We start from the raw sequence: 25,972 nt of genomic DNA, 5'->3' as shown, positions 1-25,972 counted from the left end.
GTTTTTTAACATGCCAAACCAGGCTGAGGCCAGTCAGCAAGCCAACAGCTCATGCCTCAACGCTCAGGCCAGTCTCTGTCGCATACCCTGTTCCCTGACCCCATGGATTTCTCGGCCGGCAGACTGAAACAATGACCAAAACTGGCACAGCACGCTCTCTATCTTGCCCAACCTCCAGTGTAATCTCGGAGAGGGTTTTGAGCACCATGGGGGGAAGGTGACACCTAAACGGACCAAGTTGTCCTCCACCAATCTCCAAAACATCACTTTTGTCAAAATGAACCAAGCCTGGATTCAGGAGGATTTTCACACTCCGGCTGATTCTGATGAATCAAGCTGGCCTTGCTGGCAGTGCTCCATCTTGCCATTGTTGCTGTCTGTCTGCCTACCATCACATTCTATACAACTGCTGATGCGGCCTACAACATGCCACTAATGCCACTAGCCCACCATCACGTTCTGTGCAACATCTGTCATGCCACTGCTGTTTGTCTGTTTACTGACTTTCCATCATGCCACTTATGCCACTTTCCAACCATTGCATTCTGTATGGCTGCTGACGCAGCCTGCATCATGCCACTAACGCTACTTGCCAACATCACCTTCTGCACGACTGCTGCGGCAGCCTGCATCATGCCACTTGCCAACCATCACGTTATGTACAGCTGCTGCCGCCACCTCCTTTATGCCACCGCTTCCATCATGCCACCGCTGCGACCTGCCGAAGATCATTGTCCATATGGCTGCTGTTGCCTCCATCATGCTGCTTCCTTTCTGCCAACATGTACCATGCCGCTGCCTTTTCTCCTCACTGTTAATCCCCTACTGCCACCACAATTAACGCAAAGCATCTGCCGCCACTATCAGTACTACTACTACTACTGCTGCTGCTACTACTACTATTGCTACTACTAACCATAGACAGCCTTGTATGTTCCATGCTATACTCCTCCTGCTGCTGCCACTATTGCGGCTGCAGCCAATATGTCCCTACCATACCCTTTCAACATCCACTTTGCACGGCTGCTGCTCCCAAGTAAAAGGGATAATTTTTTGCAGTGGTGAGCAGCGTAATTACAATTATGGCGTCCCCATTCACTTCTATGGGACGGCTCTGTAGTATGCACTTTAACAGATGGAGCCATCCCATAGAAGCGAATGGGAACTCTACACTTGTAATTATACTGCTAATAAACAGAGCAGAGAAGGCAGCGTTCTTTTGAGCATTACCTTCTCTTCAAACAGCTGATCGGCGGAGGTACTGGGGAATAGGTCATCAATAGTAAAAATAAGACAACCCTTTTAACAGTAGGGCTGGAGGGAAGGGGTTAGGTTAAGAATTTGACATGGGGGGGCATTTAAATTTTTACCTCAGGCAGTAGAAAGGCTAGGTGCACACCTGCTCCTTGGCACAAAGCACTGGGGAAGGGGGGGGGCAGCTGAACTCTTGCACCAAGGCCTATGAACCTTTGGCTATGCCCCTGCTAAGACTAAATATCAAGAATTGTGAAAAACTGAGTTTTCATGAATATGGCTAATGTTGAGTTACTATAGATGAGCGAGATTTGGTTCAGTTCAGGTTCGCCGAATTTTTTTAAAAGTTCAATTCACACTTAACCAAAGTGGTTCTAATTGCCCTGAAAATTGGTATAAAACACTCTCTAGTCTTCTAGGACTCCGAATTTTTATTTTTTATGATTTTTTTTTCAATTTCTCTCCCCAACCTATCCCCGCAATAACAGCAATAGTAAATCATGTCTGAGTGACACTGACATACATAGCTATAGGTAAACGCATGTTAGATAGCGTTAACATACTGCAAGTTTAAGAACACACCGCTCCGGGTCATAAGTTATGTTTTTCATATTCCTAAGCTTCCAAAAATTGTACCTTATCAAGAGCAGATGATAAGGGCTAGTGTTGATCGAGCAACGTAGTGCTCGGGTGCTTGGGCCGAACACATCGGGATGTTCGGGTGCTCGGTTGAGCACACGAGTATAATGGAAATCAATGGGAGAACCCGAGCATCAAACCAGGTACCACCTGCTCTGAAGAGGGGAGGGTGCCTGGTTCATAGGAAAATATCAGAAATTGATGGAAACACCACCGAAATGGTTCTGGAACAGCATGGGGAGGATGTCTGGATGCATCTTGTACTCGCAGGTCGCTGCTGGGAACGATGTTGTCCGAATAGTACGCCACTTTTACAAACTGACAATAATACGCACAAAACCGAAGAAAAAATTGATTTTAGAGGAAAAGTTGTTAGGAAACATTCTTTCCTGTATATTTACTTATATAAAGTGCAAGTACTGTCAAAAATTACAAGGAACCGGCACTCCAATACAACCTTTGTTACACATAAAGGAAGGCATCATACACAGCCTTAAAAAATTATGATTGATGGCCTGCTGGTGACCCTCAAAAACAGTTGGAGCAAGGGCCTACTGATCTGACCTTTTAAAACATTTAGGGGCAAGGGCCTGCTGCCGCTTTGGTGACTCTAGATTACCTGGGGACGATCGCACGTCCCCGTGATGGCAACGATCCATTCGGCTGTCTGCCCTATCAACTTTCAATGTTATTTTCAGCCCAAACAATGTACGCCATGGGTAATGGGGGAATCATGGTTCGATTCCGGAGAGGGAGCCTGAGAAACCGCTACGGCTACCACACAATGCAGCATGCTCGCAAATTACCTAATAGGTATCATTAGGTGAAGGCCTGCAGGTGAGCTGACCCGGTAAAAGATTTTAGGTGCGGGCCTGCTGGTGAGCTGACCCTGTAAAAGATTTTATGTGTGGGCCTGCAGGTGAGCTGACCCTCTAAAAAATTAAATGCGAGGGCCTTCAGGTTAGCTGACCCTGTAAAAGATTTAAGGTGCGGGCCTGCTGGTGAGCTGACCCTGTAAAAGATTTAAGGTGCGGGCCTGCTGGTGAGCTGACCCTGTAAAGATTGTAGGTGAAGGCCTGCTGGTGAGCTGACTCTCTAAAAAATTATTATATGCGATGGCCTGAAGGTGAGATGACCCAGTAAAAGATTCTAGGTGAGGGCCTGCTGGTGAGCTGACCCTCTAAAAAATTACATGGGAGGGCCTGCAGTTGAGCTGACCCTCTAAAAAATTATATGCGAGGGTCTGCATGTGAACTGACCCTGTAAAACATTATATGCGAAGGGCATATATGCAAGGGCATTATATGTGACAAAAAGGCATGTTGATATGATGGAAGAGGAGGAGGATGAGAAAAGGAAGATTCAACCATATACCCTTTCTTCTGGTGGAAGGGGTGCATGGGAAAGCAGTGCATTCAGAACAATATAAACAACACATTTAAAGTGCCTTTATGTTCATCAGCTTTCCTCTGGTGGAGTCGAGAAGTCATGGTCAATCCAGGCCTTGTTAATTTTTATAAGAGTCAACCTGTCAGCCTTTTCAGTTGACAGGGGGATGTGCTTATCTGTTAGAATTCCACTAGCAGCACTAAATACCCGCTCAAAGAAAACGCTGGCAGCAGGGCAGGCCAGCACCTCCAGCTTGGACACCCATTAGTTGTAAGGCACTGAGGGATCATTGAGGACGCCGACATGGTCTGCTATGTATTCCTTCACCATCTTCCAAAATTTTTCCCTCCTTGTGACACTAGGCAACGCATCAGGGTGAGGGTGCTGGCGGGGTGTCATGAAACTGTCCCAGGCTTTGGAGAATGTTGCCCTGCCTCTGTTGGAACTGCTGTGTGTTCCCCTTGTCTCCCCTCCTTGGTTGGCCAAGGAACTACAGACTCTGCCGCCAGCGTTGTCAGATGAAAATTTTTGGAGCAATTTTTCAACAAGGATCTTCTGGTATTGCACCGTTTTGCTCGTCCTCTCCACCAGAGGAATGAGAGATGAGAAGTTCTCTTTGTAGCGGGGGTCGAGAAGGGTGAATAACCAGTAATCCGTGTTGTCTAAAATGCGTACAATGCGCGTGTCGCAGGAAAGGCAGCCCAACATGAAGTCAGCCATGTGTGCCAGAGTACCAACAAGCAAGACTTCGCTGTCATCATCAGGAGGATCACTCTCAATCTCCTCATCCTCTTCCTCCTCTTCTGCCCACCCATGCTGAACAAATGGAATTAAACTTCTATGGGTACTACCCTCTGTAGCGGAGGCAACCGTCTCGGGCTCCTCCTCCTCTTCATCGTCCAATTCACGCTGAGAAGACGAACTGATGGTGGTCTGGCTATCACCCTGTGTACTGTCTTCCCCAATTTCCACCTCTTCCACATGCAAAGCGCCGTCCTTAATTGTGAGCAGCGAGCGTTTGAGTAGACACAGAAGTGGGATGGTTACTCTGATAATAGCGTTATCGCCGTTCACCATCTGTGTTGATTCCTCAAAGTTTCTTCAGAGGTCAGACATCCATGCCCACTCCTTAGTTGTGGATAGCGGAAGCTGACTGCAAAGGTGACGACCATGTTGCAGCTGGTATTCCACTACTGCCCTCTGCTGCTCACAAAGCCTGGCCAACATGTGGAGCGTCGAGTTCCAGTGCATGCTCACATTGCACAACAGCCGGTGGGCTGGCAATTTCAAGCTCTGCTGCAGCTTTAACAGACCAGCTGAAGCTGTCGGTGACTTGCGGAAATGTGCACACATGCAGTGCACCTTCACCAGTAGCTCAGGCAAATTGGTGTAGGTTTTGAGAAACCACTGAACCACAAGGTTGAACACATGGGCTAGACATAGGATGTGTCTGAGCTTGCCTAGCACCAAAGCCGCCACCAAGTTACGGCCATTATCAGACACAACAATACCTGGTTTTAGGTTCAGTGGCGAGAGCCACAGCTCAGTCTGGTCTCTTATCCCCTGCCACAGCTCTGCGGTAGTGTGCTTTTTGTCCCCTAAGCATATCATCTTAAGCATGGCCTGTACGGCCTGTTGCCGTTTCCCCACTGCAGTGCTACACTGCTTCCAGCTACCAACTGATGACTGACTAGTGCTGCATGTGGATAATTTGGAGGTGGAAGTGGAGGAGGAGGCAGAGGAGGAGAAGTGGGGCTTGGAGCCACTAACGTAGGTGCTGGCGGAAACCGTGATCGACGTAGGGCCCGCAATCCTTGCCATCGGTAGCACTTGTGCCATCCCAGGGTACGACTCGCTCCTGGCCTCCACAATGTTCACCCAGTGTGCTGTCAGGGAAAGGTAGCGTCCCTGGCCGAATGCACTGTCCATAAAACCTCAAGTAACAGATACATAGTAACATAGTATATAAGGCCGAAAAAATGCATTTGTCCATCCAGTTCAGCCTGTTATCCTGCAAGTTGATCCAGAGGAAGGCAAAAAAAAAACTGAGGTAGAAGCCAATTTTCCCCTACTTAAGGGGGGAAAATCTCCTTCCTGACTCCAATAAGGCAATCAGAATAACTCCCTGGATCAACGACCCCTCTCTAGTAGCTATAGCCTGTAATATTATTACACTCCAGAAATACATCCAGGCCCCTCTTGAATTCTTTTATTGTACTCACCATCACCACCTCCTCAGGCAGAGAGTTCCATAGTCTCACTGCTCTTACCGTAAAGAATCCTCTTCTATGTTTGTGTACAAACCTTCTTTCCTCCAGACGCAGAGGATGTCCCCTTGTCACAGTCACAGTCCTGGAGATAAATAGATGATGGGAGAGATCTCTGTACTGACCCCTGATATATTTATACATAGTAATTAGATCTCCCCTCAGCCGTCTTTTTTCTAAAGTGAATAACCCTAATTTTGATAATCTTTCAGGGTACTGTAGTTGCCCCATTCCAGTTATTACTTTAGTTGCCCTCCTCTGGACCTTCTCCAGCTCTGCTATGTCTGCCTTGTTCACAGAAGCCCAGAACTGTACACAGTACTCCATTATAATACTTTGAAAGGCAGCATGCATGTAAGGATGTCACACATAATAGTATACATACATTCTGGTAAAGTGCTAGTGCAAATAAATATCCACAGATGGTATATCGTTCTTACAGCAGCCACATCAAACACAAAAACATATTGTCATATCATACCAACCATGTGTCCTGCGCCCCGATGCACGTTTTGCTCAATGCTTCATCAGGGGGTGAATGAATCAGGGGATGAAGCATTGAGCGAAACGTGCGTCGGGGCGCAGGACACGTGGCTGGAATGATATGACAATATGTTATTGTGATTGATGTGGCTGCTGTAAGAACGATATACCATCTGTGGATATTTATTTGCACTAGCACTTTACCAGAATGTATACTATTGTGTGTGACATCCTTACATGCATGCTGCCTTTCAAAGAATTATAATTCCTATAAGTGGCCCACGTGACCTGCTAGGGCGTCTAGCCCTGGTTTTCTATTTTCCACCATCATCTGTTACTTGTGGTTTTATGTATCTATAAAGATCTATTTATGTATGTTTATAAGACTCTGGCTGCTATTTTTGGTGTTAGATATTTTGGGCACATCCCGGAGTAGTGGTGTTTTGGCCCACATTTAAGATGGGTGCTAATCATTGGCAACTGTGTCTCATCATCATCCACCTCATTAAACATTAATTGCCGTTCCCCACCGTCATGTTCTTGTGACTGTGGATGTTCAAGAGGTTGGGAATTAGGGCACAAGATCTCATGTCCCTCTTCAAGCGTGCTTGGTGAGAGGGCCAAATCAAGTAATGGCGATGAAAAGAGGTCCTCGGAATATCCAAGTGTAGGATCACTTGTTTGTCCAGACTGTAAATGGTGGGAGGAAGGAGGATCAGGGTGAGGATTCTGTTGACCATACTCCTGACTACTGAGACTGGACTTGGTGGAAGACAGGGTGGTGCTTAACCGACTGGAAGCATTATCTGCTGCAATCCAACCGACCACCTGGTCGTACTGGTCTCATTCAAGAGTGGTGTCCTGCGCCACCCTGCAAACTGGGACATGAAGCTGGGTATCTTGGATGATTGTTTTTCTTGTGCTCTGGCAGCAGGCACTGTTTCTCCACACCCATAGTAGTGTAGGATTTGGAAGTGTATGTCCAAAAAAAATTTACAAAGGTATTTGTGATGAGGAAACGTTATACAGGACGGGTACCACAGGTAATGTCACAGTTCGCAGTGTCTACAGAAAAACTGTACTGGATGTCAGTGATATTTTCGGGATGCGCGCACTTTAAACAGGAGATGTAGCGCAGCTAATGTCACTGTCCTCAGCGGACACCGTCTACGGAAAAAGTGCACTGGATGTCACTGATATTTTAGGGATGCACACACTTTACACAGGAGATGTGGCACGGATAATTTAGCTGTCCGCAGCGGACACCGTCTATGTAAAAAGTACACTGGATGTCACTGATATTTTAGGGATGCGCACACTTTAAACAGGAGATGTGGCGTGGATAATTTAACTGTCTGCAGGGGACACCGTCTACGGAAAAAGTGCACTGGATGTCACTGATATTTTAGGGATGCGCACAATTTACACAGGAGATGTGGCGCAAATAATTTAACTGTCCACAGCGGCCTATTACACTGTATTTTGTGCAGGATGCGCTAAAAATATATATTGCTGCTGTCACACACAATAGTCCATACAAGGACTTTTGGGTCTCTGAAAAGTTTTTTGTATAAAAATCTTCCTATTACACTCCCTACACTGTCTATCCCTTCCTATGCACAGCTCTCCCTAACACTGAGCAATTTAGCGCAGGTTGCGCTACAAACATATATTGCTGCTGTCTCACACAATAGTCCATACAAGGACTTTTGTATCTATGAAACATTTTTGTAGAAAAATTTAATTCAATAACACTCCCTACACTATCTGTCCCTTCTTATGAACAGCTCTCCCTGAATTAGAATGAACCGAGCGCGCGTCATCGGGTGCTATATAGCACCCGATGACGCGTTTCGGCCAACCAATCACTGTAATGCCAGTAGCCAACATGGCTACTGTCATTACAGTGAGGGTAGTACTTACCTGCACGTTTATTGGCTGCTTAGCAGCCGCGAAACGTGCAGGGAGGAGACTCGAGCATTGCGCTCGAGCACATGCGGTGCTCGGTCGAGTACCGCGAAGTGCCGAGCATAGCGATGATCGGGCCGAACTGGTATTCGGCCGAGCATGCTCGCTCAACACAAATAAGGGCTAAAAAAGTGGCTTGTTGGCGGATCAAGCATCCAAAAATGATGCCTTGACAGGGTCAGAATGCCTGCCCATAAAACAAGGAAAGTGTTGATTGTCAGAAGAACAAGTGGCTCATTATGAAATTCTCCCTTTTAATTGGGAGCAGCAGCAGTGCGGCATAGCATGGAACATACAAGGTGTCACGGGTAGTACGGGGAAGAAAAGACAACCAAAGGGAACCACAACAAAACAACAACAGACTAGGCCCCAAACCTAGGGAACAAAGAGGTCACCTCCTAGCAATCCCTGATTCTCTCCCTAAGCTGCTAACAACATGTGCAAATCTCAGAGGTAGAAATACACATGCACAGGAACCTAAGACGGTGACACAAGTCAGTTGGTGGGCTGTCTATGTGTAGTAGTAGTAGTAATTTGTGTTGATCACGAGTATTCGAATTGCGAATTTTTATCGTGAGAATTCACGAATATTTAGAATATTGTGATATATATTCGTAATTTCGAATATTCAAGATTTTATTTTTTAATCGGTACACATGATCCCTCCCTGCTTCTAGCTTGTGGGCCAATGAGAAGGCTGTAATATCTTTGACTTTAGGAGTAGTGCTGATTGCAAATTTTTGTAATGCTAATTTTTATTGCAAATTTTTCAATTGCCGATTTCCACAATCAAGAAAATAATGACTGGAGATAACAAATTCTCAAATTCGCGAATATATGGCGAATATTCACGAAATATCACAAATTCTAATATTGCCCCTGCCGCTCATCACTAGTAGTAATACTGGTGGTAGTGGTAGTAGTGGAGGTAGTAGCAGATGCTTTGCGTTTAGAGCGGTGGCAGTAGGGGATTAGCAGTGAGGAAAAGCAGCAGCTGAGGTGGCAGCAGAAGCCATATGGTACATGTTGGCAGGCAGGCAGGAAGCAGCATAATGAAGACAGCAGCAGCCTTAAGGAAGATAATGGTTGGCAGGCAAGAGTAGAGGCATGAAGGCGGCAGTGGCACAATGGAGGCCACATTATGACTCACAGATAATGTTGTGCACTACCCTGTGTGTATTGGTGTAGTAATCACCTATATGCTGGTTTTAATCATTTTAACAACCTCCAAAAAAAACTGGAACCATGAGGAGATAGAAATAAAGGGAAACAGTTTTAGGCCTAATTTCATTATCACCCACAGATAATTTTGTGCACTACACTGGGTGTTGGTGTAGTAATCACTTATATGCCGGTTTTAATAAATTCAACAACCCCCCAAAAAGTTTGGAACTGTGAGGAGATTGAAATAAACAGCTTTAGCCCTTATCAAACACTGATGTTTAGTCCGCTACCCTGTGTATTTTTTTTTATAGTTCTTTTTAACACTGTCTGTTTTAGTACTTAGTACTTGCATCCCCCATGTAATAGCAATTCTGGAGCATCTGTTATTATGACTCTATGTTATGCCATTCCTGTTATTCCTACAAGAAGCTTATGAATGAATTAACAGCAGCTTGCTGTAAAGCTACAGATGGGTGTTACCAGTCAGGGGTGTGTCCCTACACAGTGCGACACTAGTGGCACTGATTGGACAGAGTCTCACACACCAGCTACTGGTAACACCAAGCAGTATCTTTACTCCTGGCAAGTTATTTGTAAACTTATAGCAGGAATAATACAGGAATGGCACCGCACAGAGTCATAAGAATAGATGCTCCAAAACTGCTATTACATGTGTGTCAGAAATATTAATACTTTGTGTAAAATTGTGTTATAAGGGGTTAGATTTTCTTTATTAAAGCTTTCTTTTTGTGTAAGGCCTTGGTTAGCAAATAAAGGGAGTTCCCCCTCCAGATGCTAATCAGTGGCTGTTATCAGATTAACTTTCTTAAGCTTGACCGCAAGATATCTCATGTGATCCCATAACTGATGCTTTATGCTTAAGGCCTCTTTCAGACGGGCGTTGCAGGAAAATGTGCGGGTGCGTTACGGGAACACCCGCAATTTTTCCGCGCGAGTGCAAAACATTGTAATGCGTTTTGCACTCGCGTGAGAAAAATCACGCATGTTTGGTACCCAAACCCGAACTTCTTCACAGAAGTTCGGGCTTGGGATCGGTGTTCTGTAGATTGTATTATTTTCCCTTATAACATGGTTATAAGGGAAAATAATAGCATTCTGAATTCTAGTAGCGCTGGAGTGGTTAAAAAAAAATAAAAAGTAATTTAACTCACCTTAGTCCACTTGATCGCGATGCCGACATCTCCTTCTGTCTCCTTTGCTGAACAGGACCTGTGGTGACGTCACTCCGGCCATCACATGATCCATCACCATGGTAAAAGATCATGTGATGGATCATGTGAGGACCGGAGTGACGTCACCACAGGTCCTTTACCTGTAATGAATGCTCACCACAGGTCCTGTTCAGCAAAGGAGACAGAAGGAGATGCCGGCATCGCAATCAAGTGGACTAATGTCACGGCTGTATGTGAGCAACAAGAGTATACACAGTAAAAAGAGCTACTGACCGGACCCAAACTAGGGAGGATAAAGGGGGACCCCTGTCAGACCCTCAAAGCTCTCCCTATGCTGCTAAAGCACATGCCCGGATCCAAATGGCGGAACGAGGCATGCCCGCGTACCTGAGACTGATGACCACTGTAACCCCTACAATAGTGGAAGGGGCACGGCCACCGGTGCCCTGCTCAGTATATGGAGGGAACCGTGGCCACCTCAGATCCAGTCAGAAAATAACCAGGTACACAACAATGTCTGCACACTTAGCTGAAGGAGCTGCAGCCGCAGAGAAGACGGATCCAAGGACAGCTGGCAATATCCGGAGTGCTTGCTGCAGCAGAACACAGGTCCAGTGAACTGATAGCTACAAGTGAAGATACTCAAGCAAGAGCTACAACTGAAATGAGAAATATAATCCACGCCCTACAATAGGAGGAGGGGTGATTTAAAGGCAGGGAAATCAACCGCAGGAGGAACAGCTGGGAGGAAGGAAACAGAAAGTAAAGACTTCATCACAGGGGTGGAGAAACAGAGCTGTGAGAACGTCTCAAAGCTCTGGTAGTGACAACTAAGGTGAGTTAAATTATTTTTTTATTTTTTTTAACCCCTCCAGCGCTATTGTACTATGCATTCAATATTCAGAATGCTATTATTTTCCCTTATAACCATGTTATAGGGGGAAATAATAATGATCGGGTCTCCATCCCGATCGTCTCCTAGCAACCGTGCGTGAAAATCGCAAGGCATCCGCACTTGCTTGCGGATGCTTGCGATTTTCACGCAACCCCATTCACTTCTATGGGGCCTGCGTTGCGTGAAAAACGCACAATATAGAGCATGCTGCGATTTTCACGCATTGCACAAGTGATGCGTGAAAATCACCGCTTATGTGAACAGCCCCATAGAAATGAATGGGTCGGTATTCAGTGCGGGTGCAATGCGTTCACCTCACGCATCGCATCCGCGCGGAATACTCGCCCGTGTGAAAGGGGCCTAATATAGAAATGTGGTAATAACTGTCACTGCTGGCTAGAAGGTATAAGAAGTATGCATTCTGTCCACATGTCAGACACCACTTTGATAACACCGTTGTCAGTGCTGTCTCTTTGTTAGCTAACAAATAAATAATTTTATTTCCTTTTAATTCAGATGACTCAGATCCTGGCTTGATAGAAGAAAAAAATTACATAACAACTTGGTCCTTCAAACCTGAATCCAACATCCTCTGTCTTCATCCAGACGTGGGCTGAAAACCGTCCACGGGGAAGTCTAAGACTTCTGGAGTGAAAAGACCTCCGGCTGAATCGCCGTTAAACAGAGGCCAGTCCACCTGGACTGAGGCGAGGTGACGGATTAGATATAGTCATTGGAGAACTGGATACATTTCATCTGAATTAAGGTAAGAGATAAGGATTACTGGATAAGTTGTGTAAGGTTACAGAATATTGTGTGTAGAGTCAGGGACTCTGAGAATTATAGTCCATAGTCTGTATGAGAAGACTACAGGAATAAATAACTCTGTGCCGCACGTAAAAGATAGTACTGGTTAGTAGAGACGTCTAGAGGTTGATACTTGGTTGTCATTGTTGTCTTGCCTTTTTGTGTATGTTTTTCCTTCTTTTTAATGCTGTAAAAGTAAGAGTTAAGATGGTCTATTACAAACCCAGTCGTGGTCACCTTGGGTGAACGACACAACTATCTGAGGACTGTGTTTTGGTAAGCAGCTCTGGGCGGCCAGAGTGCAGCGAGCATTACAGTCCCGGGAGAGTAACGTTTTGGTAAGCGGCCTTGGTTTAGTCCAAAAACCACGGTGCAGCAAGCACCGTTACTCATGAACTAACCCCAGTTAATCCCACCTGGCCACAAAATATTATTATTTTTTTAAACATATGAGGATCTCTGAATGGCTCTCTTCACTGTGTGAATGTATGAGGATTAAACCTATAAAATCCCGAGTGTATAAGAGATTCCAGTAACATAGTAACATAGTAACATAGTACATAAAGCCAAAAAAAGACATTTGTCCATCCAGTTCGGCCTGTTATTATCACGGTAGGCGTGACTATCACATACGTGACACAGAGGGAGGGAACGAGGAAGGCCCTGCCCAAGTGAGAGGGAAGGTGGTGAACCCTGACTCACCTTGCGGCTGGCACCTGGCTGCCCTGACGTCCCTAGACGGGTTCCTCACCCGTACGCCGATCACGTGCCTAAAGCCCTGGCTTTCCCTGAGCTGAGCCCTAGATAGTGAACAGGGCGGTGGGAACACTAGTCCGCACCACTAGCTCTAAGGGAAAACACCAAGGGGAGGACAGACAACACAGACTCAACATATAATCCCAGGAGGGCGACAACAGGAGACAACAATAAGCCCAACAGGGATCCGGAGGGAAGCACTCTGGAACGACAACCAGGATTCACAACTCCAGTGGGTCAGTATAGATGTCCAGGCAGGAAGCTCTATAACTGGCAACTAGAGAAGTGTGAGGGGAGAATATAAGGAGGTTGGGAGTGGCAGACAAGAAACAGCTGAGGAGGAGAAGCTACGGATCCCTGAGTGAGACAAAAAGGATAGCAAGGCAAACACAGAAAACAATCACTAAGAAACAACGTGATCTTTAGATATAGAGCGCGCAGCCACCCGCTGCGACTTCCTGACCCCGGGTATAACGGAGTCAGACGTGGCTCTTGATACCCTCGTGACAGTACCCCCCCTTTCACGAGGGGCCTCCGGACACTCAGGACCAGGTCTCCCCGGATGAGAGGCATGGAAAGCCTGAATTAACCTGTTGGCGTTTACCTCTGACGCTGGAACCCACATTCTTTCCTCGGGACCGTAACCCCTCCAATGCACCAGATACTGAAGAGAGCGGCGGACCCGACGAGAATCAACAATTCTGGCTATTTGAAACTCCAGATTACCAGCCACAATAACAGGAGGAGGTGGCAGCGGCGATGGTTCTAGAGGTGGAACATACTTCTTGAGTAACGATTTATGGAAGACGTTATGGATCTTAAAAGTCTGAGGTAGCTCCAGGCGAAAAGCCACAGGGTTAATGACGGCTACTATTTTATAGGGACCAATGAACCTAGGGCCCAGTTTCCAAGAAGGAACCTTCAACTTAATATTCCTAGTAGACAACCACACATAGTCATTCACTCCTAGGTCCGGACCTGGCGACCGTTTCTTATCGGCCATGCATTTATATTTACCACTCATCTTTTTCAAGTTAACTTGCACCTTCTGCCATACCGATGAAAGAGATGAAGAAAACCTTTCCTCTTCGGGAACCCCAGAAGACCCCCCCTCTTTGAAAGTACAAAATTGGGGATGAAAACCGTATGCACCAAGGAATGGTGACTTGCCAGTGGACTCCTGATAATGATTATTTATGGCAAACTCAGCTAACGGTAAATATGATGACCACAACTCTTGGTTTTCAGACACAAAACACCTTAAATATGTTTCCAGGTTTTGCTTGGTACGCTCAGTCTGTCCATTCGACTGAGGATGGAAAGCTGAGGAAAAGGACAAGTGAACCCCCAAACGGGAACAAAAAGCTTTCCAAAACTTAGAAATAAACTGGGTACCCCGATCCGAAACCACATCGGAAGGGACCCCGTGAAGCTTCACGATTTCACTGATAAACACCTGAGCAAGAGTTTTAGCATTAGGAAGTGCGGGTAGCGCAATAAAGTGTACCATTTTGCTAAACCTGTCTACTACTACCAAGATAACAGTTTTACCCGCCGACAACGGTAAGTCAGTGATGAAATCCATTGACAGATGTGTCCATGGCCTATTGGGGATGAAAAGTGGCAATAAAGACCCTGCTGGACGTGTATGAGAGACTTTCGCGCGTGCACAAGTAGAACAAGTAGACACGAAATCCATTACATCCTGACGCAACCTTGGCCACCAAAAACGACGAGATAATAGCTCCAAGGTTGCTTTACTACCCGGGTGTCCAGCAAGTGCCGAATTATGATGTTCTTTTAATAATTCAAGACGCAGGTTTAACGGTACAAACAATTTCTCTGAGGGGCAAGAGGCCGGGGCGTCCCCCTGAGCCTCTAACACCTTTCCCTCTAGAACAGAGTGTACAGCAGAGACAACCACTCCTCTTTGTAAAATAGGTACCGGATCACTAACATTACCCCCTCCAGGGAAACTACGAGATAATGCGTCTGCCTTGGTATTTTTTGCCCCAGGACGATAGGTGATTACAAAGTTAAATCTGGTAAAGAATAGCGACCACCTAGCTTGTCTAGGGGTGAGACGCTTAGCCGATTCTAGGTACAGAAGGTTTTTGTGATCCGTAATCACCGTGACGGGGTGGATTGCTCCCTCTAAGAAGTGACGCCACTCTTCAAGCGCCAGTTTAATCGCCAACAGTTCCCTATTTCCAATATCATAATTCTTCTCTGCAGAAGATAATTTTTTGGAAAAGAAAGCGCAAGGACGCCATTTGCCAGGAGACGGACCCTGAGACAATACAGCCCCCACTCCCACCTCTGACGCATCTACCTCGACAATAAAAGGCTGGGAGACATCAGGTTGAATTAGAACAGGTGCCGAGGTAAACCTCTCCTTTAGAGAGGAAAATGCATCTTTAGCGGCGTCAGACCATTTGGAAAAATCCGTCCCCTTCCTAGTTATGTCGGTAAGGGGTTTAACGATCACTGAATAATTTTTAATGAACTTTCTATAGAAATTAGCGAAACCCAAAAACCGTTGTAGGGCTTTAAGGTTCTCAGGAAGATCCCAATCTAAAATTGCCTGGACCTTCCCAGGATCCATGCGGAAACCTGAAGCAGATAATAGATATCCCAGGAACTGTAATTCCTGAACGGCGAAAACACATTTTTCAATTTTCGCATATAATTTATTCGTCCGTAGGACCTGCAGTACTTGCCTGACATGCACCTCATGTGTTTTCAGATCAGCCGAATAAATTAAGATATCATCTAGGTATATGACTACAAACCTGCCGATGAGATGACTAAAAATATCATTAACGAAATGTTGGAAGACAGCAGGGGCATTGGTCAGACCGAAAGGCATAACTAGATTTTCATAATGCCCCTCAGGGGTGTTAAAAGCTGTCTTCCACTCATCCCCTTCCTTGATACGAATCAGATTGTAGGCCCCCCTAAGATCAAGTTTGGAGAACCACTTAGCACCCGCAATCTGATTAAAAAGGTCAGGAATGAGAGGAAGAGGGTATGGGTCACGGATGGTTATCTGGTTTAACTCACGGAAATCTAAGCAAGGACGCAGGCCCCCATCTTTATTTTTAACAAAGAAAAACCCTGCAGCCACGGGTGAAGAAGAGGGTCTGATGTGTCCCTTAGCCAGACTCTCGGAGATATAATCTTTCATGGCTTGTCTCTCGGGACCCGAAAGATTATACAACCTGGACTTGGGTAATTTTGCCCCGGGAATCAGGTTAACCGGGCAATCATAAGGACGATGAGGTGGTAGCTTCTGACAACCCTTTTCAGAAAAAACGTCCTCAAAGTGCGAAATAAATGTAGGTAGGGGAGCTATGGAGGCGATTAAGCAATTGTTATTTAAGCAATTCTCTCTGCAATGCTCACTCCACTCCAATATCTCCCTGGCCTGCCAATCCACCACTGGATTGTGCGCTACCAACCAGGGAAGACCCAATACCACCGGAGAGGGAAGGCCCTCCAGAACGTAACATGAAATACACTTATTATGGTGGTCCCCTAACCGAAGGTGTAAATTATGAACAATGTGGGTGAGGTTTCTCTGAGACAGAGGAGCAGAATCTATAGCGAATACGGGAATAGGTCTCTGCAACGTACAGAGAGACAAACCCATAGTGCGGGCAAAATGGGCATCAATCAAGTTTACCCCTGCTCCACTGTCTAGAAAAAAAGAAATAGACTCCGTCTTAACACCAAAAACAATGACCGCTGGTAACACAAATTGAGATGTTCGTATGGAGGAAACGTATACCCCCCGGCTGACATCCTCCGCACAGCCCGGGGTTAGTAGTTTTCCGACGGTCTTTTGTTTTTGAGAAAGGAGGGACAGACATTAATGAAATGACCCTTCCCCCCACAGAAAAAACAAGCCCCCCCCATACGGCGAACCTCGGGAGGACGGACCTGACGAGAAGTTCCCCCTAGCTGCATAGGCTCATCTAAGTCAGTACAGGCTGACTGTTGCTTGGGAGAGGTAACCAATTGCTCAGGAACTTTCGATCTCTCCCTAAGACGTCTATCTATTCTGATAGAGAGGGACATAACAGCATCAAGGGAAAGGGGGGTCTCATACAGCGCCAGTGCATCCTTAACCCTTTCAGATAACCCAGAGCAGAACTGACTCCTGAGAGCCGGGTCGTTCCACTGAGTATCCGTAGCCCACCTACGGAACTCTGAGCAATATTCCTCTGCTGACCGATCTCCCTGTAGGAGTCTCCGTAACTTCGACTCAGCCAGGGCGACTCGGTCAGGGTCATCATATATGAGACCCAAAGCCCCAAAAAATCCCTCCACTGACCGAAGAGCCTGAGAACCAAGGGGTAACGAGAACGCCCAGGATTGCGGATCCCCCTGAAGCAGGGAAATGACAATCCCTACCCGCTGTTCTTCATTACCTGAGGAGTAAGGGCGCAACTTAAAATATAATTTGCAGGCCTCACGGAACGTCGCAAATTTGTCCCTTCCCCCAGAAAATCTGTCAGGAAGAGCAACCTTGGGTTCAGTAACAACCTGGTTACCCATAGCAACCGCTGGGGGTGCGGTCTGCTGCATTTGCTGCTGTTGTTGGAGAACAGACGCCTTCAATCCTGCCACCTCCAAAGACAGGCCTTGAAGCTGTTCTGCCAAGGCATCAATAGGATCCATATTGGATTCTAAGTAGAGAAAAAAAAAAAATATATATCTTTTTTTTTATTTATTTTTTTCAAAAAGTAATGGCCAGTTATAATATCACGGTCGGCGTGACTATCACATACGTGACACAGAGGGAGGGAACGAGGAAGGCCCTGCCCAAGTGAGAGGGAAGGTGGTGACCCCTGACTCACCTTGCGGCTGGCACCTGGCTGCCCTGACGTCCCTAGACGGGTTCCTCACCCGTACGCCGATCACGTGCCTAAAGCCCTGGCTTTCCCTGAGCTGAGCCCTAGATAGTGAACAGGGCGGTGGGAACACTAGTCCGCACCACTAGCTCTAAGGGAAAACACCAAGGGGAGGACAGACAACACAGACTCAACATATAATCCCAGGAGGGCGACAACAGGAGACAACAATAAGCCCAACAGGGATCCGGAGGGAAGCACTCTGGAACGACAACCAGGATTCACAACTCCAGTGGGTCAGTATAGATGTCCAGGCAGGAAGCTCTATAACTGGCAACTAGAGAAGTGTGAGGGGAGAATATAAGGAGGTTGGGAGTGGCAGACAAGAAACAGCTGAGGAGGAGAAGCTACGGATCCCTGAGTGAGACAAAAAGGATAGCAAGGCAAACACAGAAAACAATCACTAAGAAACAACGTGATCTTTAGATATAGAGCGCGCAGCCACCCGCTGCGACTTCCTGACCCCGGGTATAATGGAGTCAGACGTGGCTCTTGATACCCTCGTGACAGTTATCCTGCAAGTTGATCCAGAGGAAGGCAAAAAACCCTGTGAGGTAGAAGCCAATTTTCTCCACTTTAGGGGAATAATAAATTCCTTCCCGACTCCAATCATGCAATCAGAATAACTCCCTGGATCAACGAACCCTCTCTAGTAGCTATAGCCTGTAATATTATTAAGCTCCAGAAATACGTCCAGGCCCCTCTTGAATTCCTTTAGTGTACTCACCATCACCACCTCCTCAGGCAGAGAGTTCCATAGTCTCACTGCTCTTACCGTAAAGAATCCTCTTCTATGTTTGTGTACAAACCTTCTTTCCTCCAGACGCAGAGGATGTCCCCTCGTCACAGTCCCAGTCCTGGGGATGAATAGCTGATGGGATAGATCTCTGTACTGACCCCTGATATATTTATACATATTAATTAGATCTCCCCTCAGTCGTCTTTTTTCTAAAGTGAATAACCCTAATTTTGATAATCTTTCAGGGTACTGTAGTTGCCCCATTCCAGTTATTACTTTAGTTGCCCTCCTCTGAACCCTCTCCAGCTCTGCTATGTCTGCCTTGTTTACAGGAGCCCAGAACTGTACACAGTACTCCATGTGTGGTCTGACTAGCGATTTGTAAAGTGGTAGGACTATGTTCATATCATGGGAATCTATGCCCCTTCTGATGCAACCCATTATCTTATTGGCCTTGGCAGCAGCTGCCTGACACTGATTTTTGCTGCTTAGTTTGCTGTTTATTAAAATTCCTAGATCCTTTTCAATGTCAGTGTTACCCAGTGTTTTACCATTTAGTATGTACGGGTGACTTGCATTTTTCCTTCCCATGTGCATAACTTTACATTTATCAGTGTTAAACCTCATCTGCCACTTATCTGCCCAAGCCTCCAATCTATCCAGATCCCTCCGTAGTAGTATACTGTCCTCATCAGTGTAAATTACTTTACACAGTTTAGTGTCATCTGCGAAAATTGATATTTTACTATGCAAGCCTTCTACAAGATCATTAATAAATATATTGAAGAGAATAGGGCCCAATACTGACCCCTGAGGTACTCCACTAGGGACAGTGACCCAATCTGAGTGTGTACCGTTAATAACCACCCTCTGTTTTCTATCATTGAGCCAGTTACTTACCCACATACAGATGTTTTCTCCCAGTCCGAGCATTCTCATTTTATATACTAACCTTTTATGTGGTACAGTGTCAAATGCTTTGGAGAAGTCCAGATATACGACATCCATTGATTTGCCGCTGTCAAGTCTAGAACTTACCTCCTCATAGAAACTGATTAAATTAGTCTGACATGACGATCCCTCACGAAGCCATGCTGATATGGCGTTATTTGCTTATTTCCGTTGAGATGCTCTAAGATAGCATCTCTCAGAAAACCTTCAAACAGTTTACCCACAACAGATGTTAAACTTACCGGCCTATAGTTTCCAGGCTCTGTTTTTGGCCCCTTTTTGAATATTGGCACAGGTGTGGTTTTCTGTCAGGTGGACAGAATACAAAGTCCGTGAGGCAAGAAAAAAGTAAAACACAAACAGGCACATGTCCTCATGAATTGCACCCTACCTGGTGTCTGTGAATTTAATCTCAAGTGGATTGATATCCACTATACTGAAGGTTTTGTTTTAGTTTTATGTTTCATTGTATTGTTTGCTATATGCTTAATGCTTAAAGTTGTTTGTAATATCAGAAAAGGATACCACATGTGCAGTTAGTAATATAGCCAATCACTATAAGGGCAGATGATCAGGCCAATTATTGGGAATTAATTTTCATACTCATTCCTATTAACTGGATCATGCGAATATGCTGAAAATTAAACCAACAATGAAGCAAACTCTCTTTTATCAAGTGAACCGATTGATTGTGCAGCTTAAAAAACATTGCTTGTGCTGCCACCAACAATGAAACTATAGGGGTGGGCGATCATAGGATCTTTTATACCCATACAGCAGCAGTAAAAGTGAATGCATGTGAATACTGCTAACAAGAGGGCAATGATCGGGAATGAACAGTTTTTTCCTGATCATTCCCCTGAGTATAGGCCTGTGAAAATAGGCTCTTAATTTCATTGACAATCCACCTCCATTGAAGCATAACCAACAACTTTGTCCTATACCCTGTCATATAGATCCCAGTTTTATACACCACTTATCAGACATTACATACATAAAGTAGACAATGTAAAGAAAATCGTACCTAAAGCAAATCCCACGCATAGAGCAATGTTTAAAACAGCATATATCCCACCGTATACAGATGTATGACGTAGATCTACCAGTTGTCCCATGATAGGCGATATTGATGAATCAACCATTCCAAAGGAAAGTCCAAGGGCAGCCATAGGACCAATAAGACCATATATATTGGAAGCTAGTGGAACCTAGATGGGAAAGGAGTATATAGATGAACAATATACAGATTAGAAACATACAATTTTATTTTATTTTAATTGCATTAACATTTTGTCATGCTAGGTGTCTGAATGTGTACATTTGAGGCATCAGTAGATGGGGACTAAATATCCATTGGTGCCACCAGATTGACATTAGACCATGCAAAAGCAGGTGAACCCATGAGGCAGAGGACTTTCTACCATGTACTAAGCTTTCTATACTGACCAAAAAGAGACCAATTCCTGTGACTATCATCCCGAGAAATGCACACAGCCACCTGAAAGAAAGAAGACACTGGTTGACTCAGTGTTCAGTGAATTCATGACATTGAATATGTACCAATAGAATAAGAATAGACTGACCTCCCCATCTTGTATGACAGAGTGCCAAACAGGTAGGTACATAGGAGGTACATGGTGGAGGAAAATAGGAACGCCAAACCTGTTAAAGTAAACATGTGCAGATTATACCAGGGGTTATGGTTAGGGTTGAGCGAACCTGAACTGTAAAGTTCAGGTTCATACCGAACTTTAGGATTTTTGGACCCCGGACCCGAACATTTCAGTAAAAGTTCGGGTTCGGTGTTTGGCGCTTTCTTGGCGCTTTTTGAAAGGCTGCACAGCAGCCAATTAACCAGCGTTTAACTATCTGACCTTAGAAGGTAGCATGTGACCCAGCCTCTATATAAGCTGGAGTCACGTAGCGCTGCACGTCACTCTGCTCTGATCAGTGTAGGGAGAGGATGCTGCTGGTGATTTCAGGGAGAGAATAGGACTGAATCTTTGCTCAAAACCTAAATCTAACTCAGCGATCTACATACATTGTGTTTTGTGGGTGCAGGGCACAATTTTCTTATCCTGCCCTGAGCCCAGTGACTGAAAAAAAATAACTTTTATAAGTCAGCTAGGTGGGTGGTGGCAGCAATTTTATGCAAGATCAGTGCACTAGCACTGCATCTGAGCTTTTGGGACATTGAAAATCACAATTTTTTGGGCAATTTACAACATCTGGTGCATTTGCAGGCTTAGTCAGTGTGCAATTTAAGCTAGAAATACAGCCATCATTTTCTGGGTTTTTAAAAACATACTTTTTTGCCAAAAAACACTATTTTCCTGATCTGCAAGTGTTAAATTCAATTTTAATATATACAGCTTTCATATTCTGTTACAAAAAAAAAAAAACTTTTTGGGCAATATACAACATCTGGATTAGTCAGTGTGCAATTTAAAGAGGACCTTTCACTAGAATAAAAAATCTAAACTAAGCATACAGACATGGAGAGTGGGTGGAGCCTGCCAGCGTCTCCTTCTCCCAGGCTGGAGTGCTGGCCAATCGCAGAGCTCAGCTCATAGCCTGAGAGAAAAAAAACCTCTCTGGCTATGAGCTGAGCTCTGCGATTGGCCAGCGCTACAGCCTGGGAGAAGGAGACGCCGGCAGGCTCCACCCAGTTGAGCCGAACATATGAAGATACCGGAGCCTATACCGGAGAACGGAGCGGCGCCCAGGGATAATAGTAAGTGCAGGGAGATCCCTGGGCGCCGCTCTCCATGTCTGTATGCTTAGTTTAGATTTTTTATTCTAGTTAAAGGTCCTCTTTAAGCTAGAAATACAGCCATCATTTTCTGGGTTTTTAAAAACACACTTTTTTGCCCAAAAAATATATTTTCCAGATCTGCAAGTGTTAAATTCAAGTTTAATATATACAGCTTTCATATTCTGTTACCAAAAAAACACTTTTTTGGCAATATACAACATCTGGATTAGTCAGTGTGCAATTTAAGCTAGAAATACAGCCATCATTTTCTGGGTTTTTAAAAACACACTTTGTTGGCCAAAAAATTTTTTTTTCCTGATCTGCAAGTGTTAAATTCAAGTTTAATATATACAGCTTTCATATTCTGTTACCAAAAAAAACACTTTTTTGGCAATATACAACATCTGGATTAGTCAGTGTGCAATTTAAGCTAGAAATACAGCCATCATTTTCTTGATTTTTAAAAACACATTTTTTTGCCAGATTCCACTATCTTTCTGGCCTTACAGCATCAGCACGTGTGGAATTCCAGGGTTATATAATGCTGTCAAATTCAGTTATTAAACAAACACCCGTTTGGGCAAAAAAAAATTAGTTGGCAGCCTTTGCTGCAGATGTCATTGTGAGATACCGCCTTTAAATAGTGTCTTTATATTCAGTTATTTGAAATAAAGCCATTTTGGGCACAATTCTTTGATAGCGTCCTAGTGTGGATCAGGGCGTGTGAGATACACCCTTTAAATACAGGAGTTCTATTCAGGTATTTGAAATACAGCCATTTTGGGCCAACAAATTTAATTGCGGCCTAGTGTGGATCAGGGTGTGTGAGATACACCCTGTATATACACGGGTTCTATTCAGGTATTTGAAATACAGCCATTTTGGGCAAACAAAAATAAAAGTAGGCCTAGTCTGGTTCAGGGCGTGTGAGATAAACCCTCTAAATACAGGGGTTTGATTCTTTTATTAATAAAACACCTTTTTTTGTGCAAAATACACAATTTTTCAGGCATTGCAGCATCAAGACGTTTGAAATTCCAGGGTTATATACAGCTGCCATATTCAGTTATTAAACAAACACCCGTTTGGGCAAAAAAAAAGTTTATTTGGCAGCCTTTGCTGCATATGTCATTGTGAGATACACCCTTTATATATTTGGGTTATATTCAGATATTTGAAATACCGCCATTTGGTGCACAAATCCACTAGTGTGGGTCAGGCTGTGTGAGATACACCCTGTATATACAGGGCTTATATTGTTCTATAAATAAAACACCCTTTTTGGGGCAAAATACACAATATTTCAGGCCTTGCAGCATCTTGACGTTTGAAATTCCAGGGTTATATACTGCTGCCATATTCAGTTATTAAACAAACACCCGTTTGGGCAAAAAAAAAGTTTATTTGGCAGCCTTTGCTGCATATGTCATTGTACCGCCATTTGGTGCAGAAATCTTTAATTGAGGCCTAGTGTGGTTCAGGCCGATTGAGATACACCCTTTAAATACAAGGGTTTGATTCAGGTATTTGAAATACAGCCATTTTGGGCAAACAAATATTTAATTAAGGCCTAGACTGAATCAGGCTGTGTGAGATACAGCCTTTAAATACAGGGGTTTGATACAGGTATTTGAAATACAGCCATTTTGGGCAAACACATTTAATTGAGGCCTAGTCTGGTTCAGGGCGTGTGTGTCACGGGTGAAGTTTGCAGATAGCTGGAACTTATGAATAAACGAGCGACTGGCTTGATCCCAAACTAAGGAGCTTATAGGTGAGCCCTATAAAACCCTAAGAGCTCTCCCTGACTGCTATGCACATGTAAGGGTCTCGATGGTAGACGATTGCATGCCCAAGTACCTAAGTCTGTGTGACACCTGAAAACCCTATAATAGTGAGGGGACATGACCACCGGCTCCCTGCACTTAATACGGACGGAGTCAGGGTCACCTAGATTTAAGCCAGCAAGGAAACACAATAAAGTAAAGGACTTATCTGAGCAAACAGCAGAAGCAGCCTCCAGCAGTGAACACTTCATCCAGGAAGTAGTATAAACCGCAAAGTGAGGCAGTATGGGAGGGAATATAAAGGAAGACGATTAGTCTAAATAAGTGACACCAGACAGAGGTAAAGGAGATGAGAAAGTGAAACCAAAACAAAGAACATCATACAAGAGGTAGAGAAGAACATCTGCCAGACCTTCTCACAGAACTGGCGGTGACAGTACCCCTCCCTCTACGGGTGGACTCCAGAGACTCAGAGCCCACCTTCTCAGGATGAGACCTATGGAAAGCCCTGATGAGACGAGTGGCCTTAATGTCCGCTACTGGGACCCACATCCTCTCCTCAGGACCATAACCCTCCCAATGAACGAGGTACTGGAGAGAACCGCGGATAATGCGAGAATCCACAATCCTAGAGATCTGAAATTCAAGATTACCATCAACAATAATCGGAGGAGGAGGCAAAGAGGAGGGTACAGTGGGTTGGACATAAGGTTTTAATAGGGACTTGTGAAAAACATTATGGATCTTACAAGTCTGAGGAAGATCAAGACGGAAGGCAACGGGATTGATGACGGACAAGATCTTGTAAGGCCCAATAAACTTAGGACCCAACTTCCAGGAGGGAACCTTCAGTTTGATATTCTTTGTAGACAACCACAGCAGATCACCCACATTCAGGTCCGGACCAGGCACACGTCTCTTATCCGCCACACACTTATATCTCTCACTCATCCTCTTCAGATTACCCTGAATCTTTTGCCAAATAAATGACAAAGACGAGTAAAATCTCTCCTCATCAGGTAAACCAGAAGACCCCTCTCCAGAGAATGTCCCAAACTGCGGATAAAACTCATATGCACCAAAAAATGGTGACTTATCAGAGGTCTCCTGGCGACAGTTATTTAAAGCAAACTAAGCAAGGGACAAAAAAAGAATACCAATCCTCCTGATTCTCCGCCACAAAACAGCGCAGATATGTCTCCAGATTCTGATTGACGCGTTCGGTCTGACCATTCGACTGCGGGTGAAAAGCAGAAGAGAACGAGAACCGAACCCCCAAGCGAGAACAGAAAGCCTTCCAGAATCTGGAAACAAATTGCGTTCCCCTATCAGAAACGATGTCTGAAGGAATGCCATGCAATTTAACAATATGATCAACAAAAGCTTGCACCAGCGTCTTAGCATTGGCTAACCCAGGAAAGGGAATGAAATGTGCCATTTTGCTAAAACGGTCCACTACCACCAGAATCACAGTCTTCCCCGAGGAACGAGGCAGGTCCGTAATGAAGTCCATGGACAGATGCGTCCAAGGACGGGAAGAAATGGGTAACGGGAGGAGATAACCCGATGGCCGTGAATGAGGGACCTTGGCACGAGTGCAGGTCTCGCAGGCTGCCACAAAACCCTCAACAGTCTTATGAAGAGCCGGCCACCAGAATCTCCGAGCAATGAGATCCACTGTGGCTCTACTCCCCAGGTGCCCAGCAAGGACAGTATCGTGGTGCTCCTTAAAAACCTTGTGTCGTAAAGCGAGAGGCACAAACAACCTCCCAGGAGGACAAAGATCAGGAGCCTCTGCCTGGGCTGCCTGAACATCTGCCTCCAAATCAGGATAAAGAGCAGAGACGACCACCCCTTCAGCCAAAATGGGACCTGGGTCTTCAAAGTTCCCCCCTCCTGGAAAACAACGTGACAGGGCATCTGCCTTCATATTTTTAACCCCAGGGTGGAACGTAACAACAAAATTAAACCTAGAAAAGAACAAAGACCATCTGGCCTGTCTAGGGTTC

The 25,972-nt window shown here is 45.1% G+C and overlaps 2 protein-coding genes across 2 annotated transcripts in view; both read right to left on the bottom strand.

The window, feature by feature from the left end:
- Positions 1–25,972, bottom strand: part of LOC120986334 (chromaffin granule amine transporter-like) — a 309,248-nt gene that overhangs the window by 56,598 nt on the left and 226,678 nt on the right. Inside the window, exons 11-13 of the mRNA XM_040414857.1 lie at positions 21,005–21,083; positions 20,868–20,919; positions 20,446–20,629 (exon numbers count right to left, since the gene is read on the bottom strand). Coding sequence (XP_040270791.1) covers positions 20,446–20,629; positions 20,868–20,919; positions 21,005–21,083 — 315 coding nt within the window. The remainder of the gene's footprint in view (positions 1–20,445; positions 20,630–20,867; positions 20,920–21,004; positions 21,084–25,972) is intronic.
- LOC120987787 (chromaffin granule amine transporter-like) overlaps positions 1–25,972 on the bottom strand; it is a 520,630-nt gene that overhangs the window by 268,049 nt on the left and 226,609 nt on the right. The gene's annotated exons all lie outside the window — the stretch shown is intronic.

This window comes from Bufo bufo, chromosome 1, assembly GCF_905171765.1.
Source record: "Bufo bufo chromosome 1, aBufBuf1.1, whole genome shotgun sequence".
In the NCBI taxonomy this organism is placed as follows: domain Eukaryota; kingdom Metazoa; phylum Chordata; class Amphibia; order Anura; family Bufonidae; genus Bufo; species Bufo bufo.
This window is presented reverse-complemented; position numbering and strand designations above follow the sequence as displayed.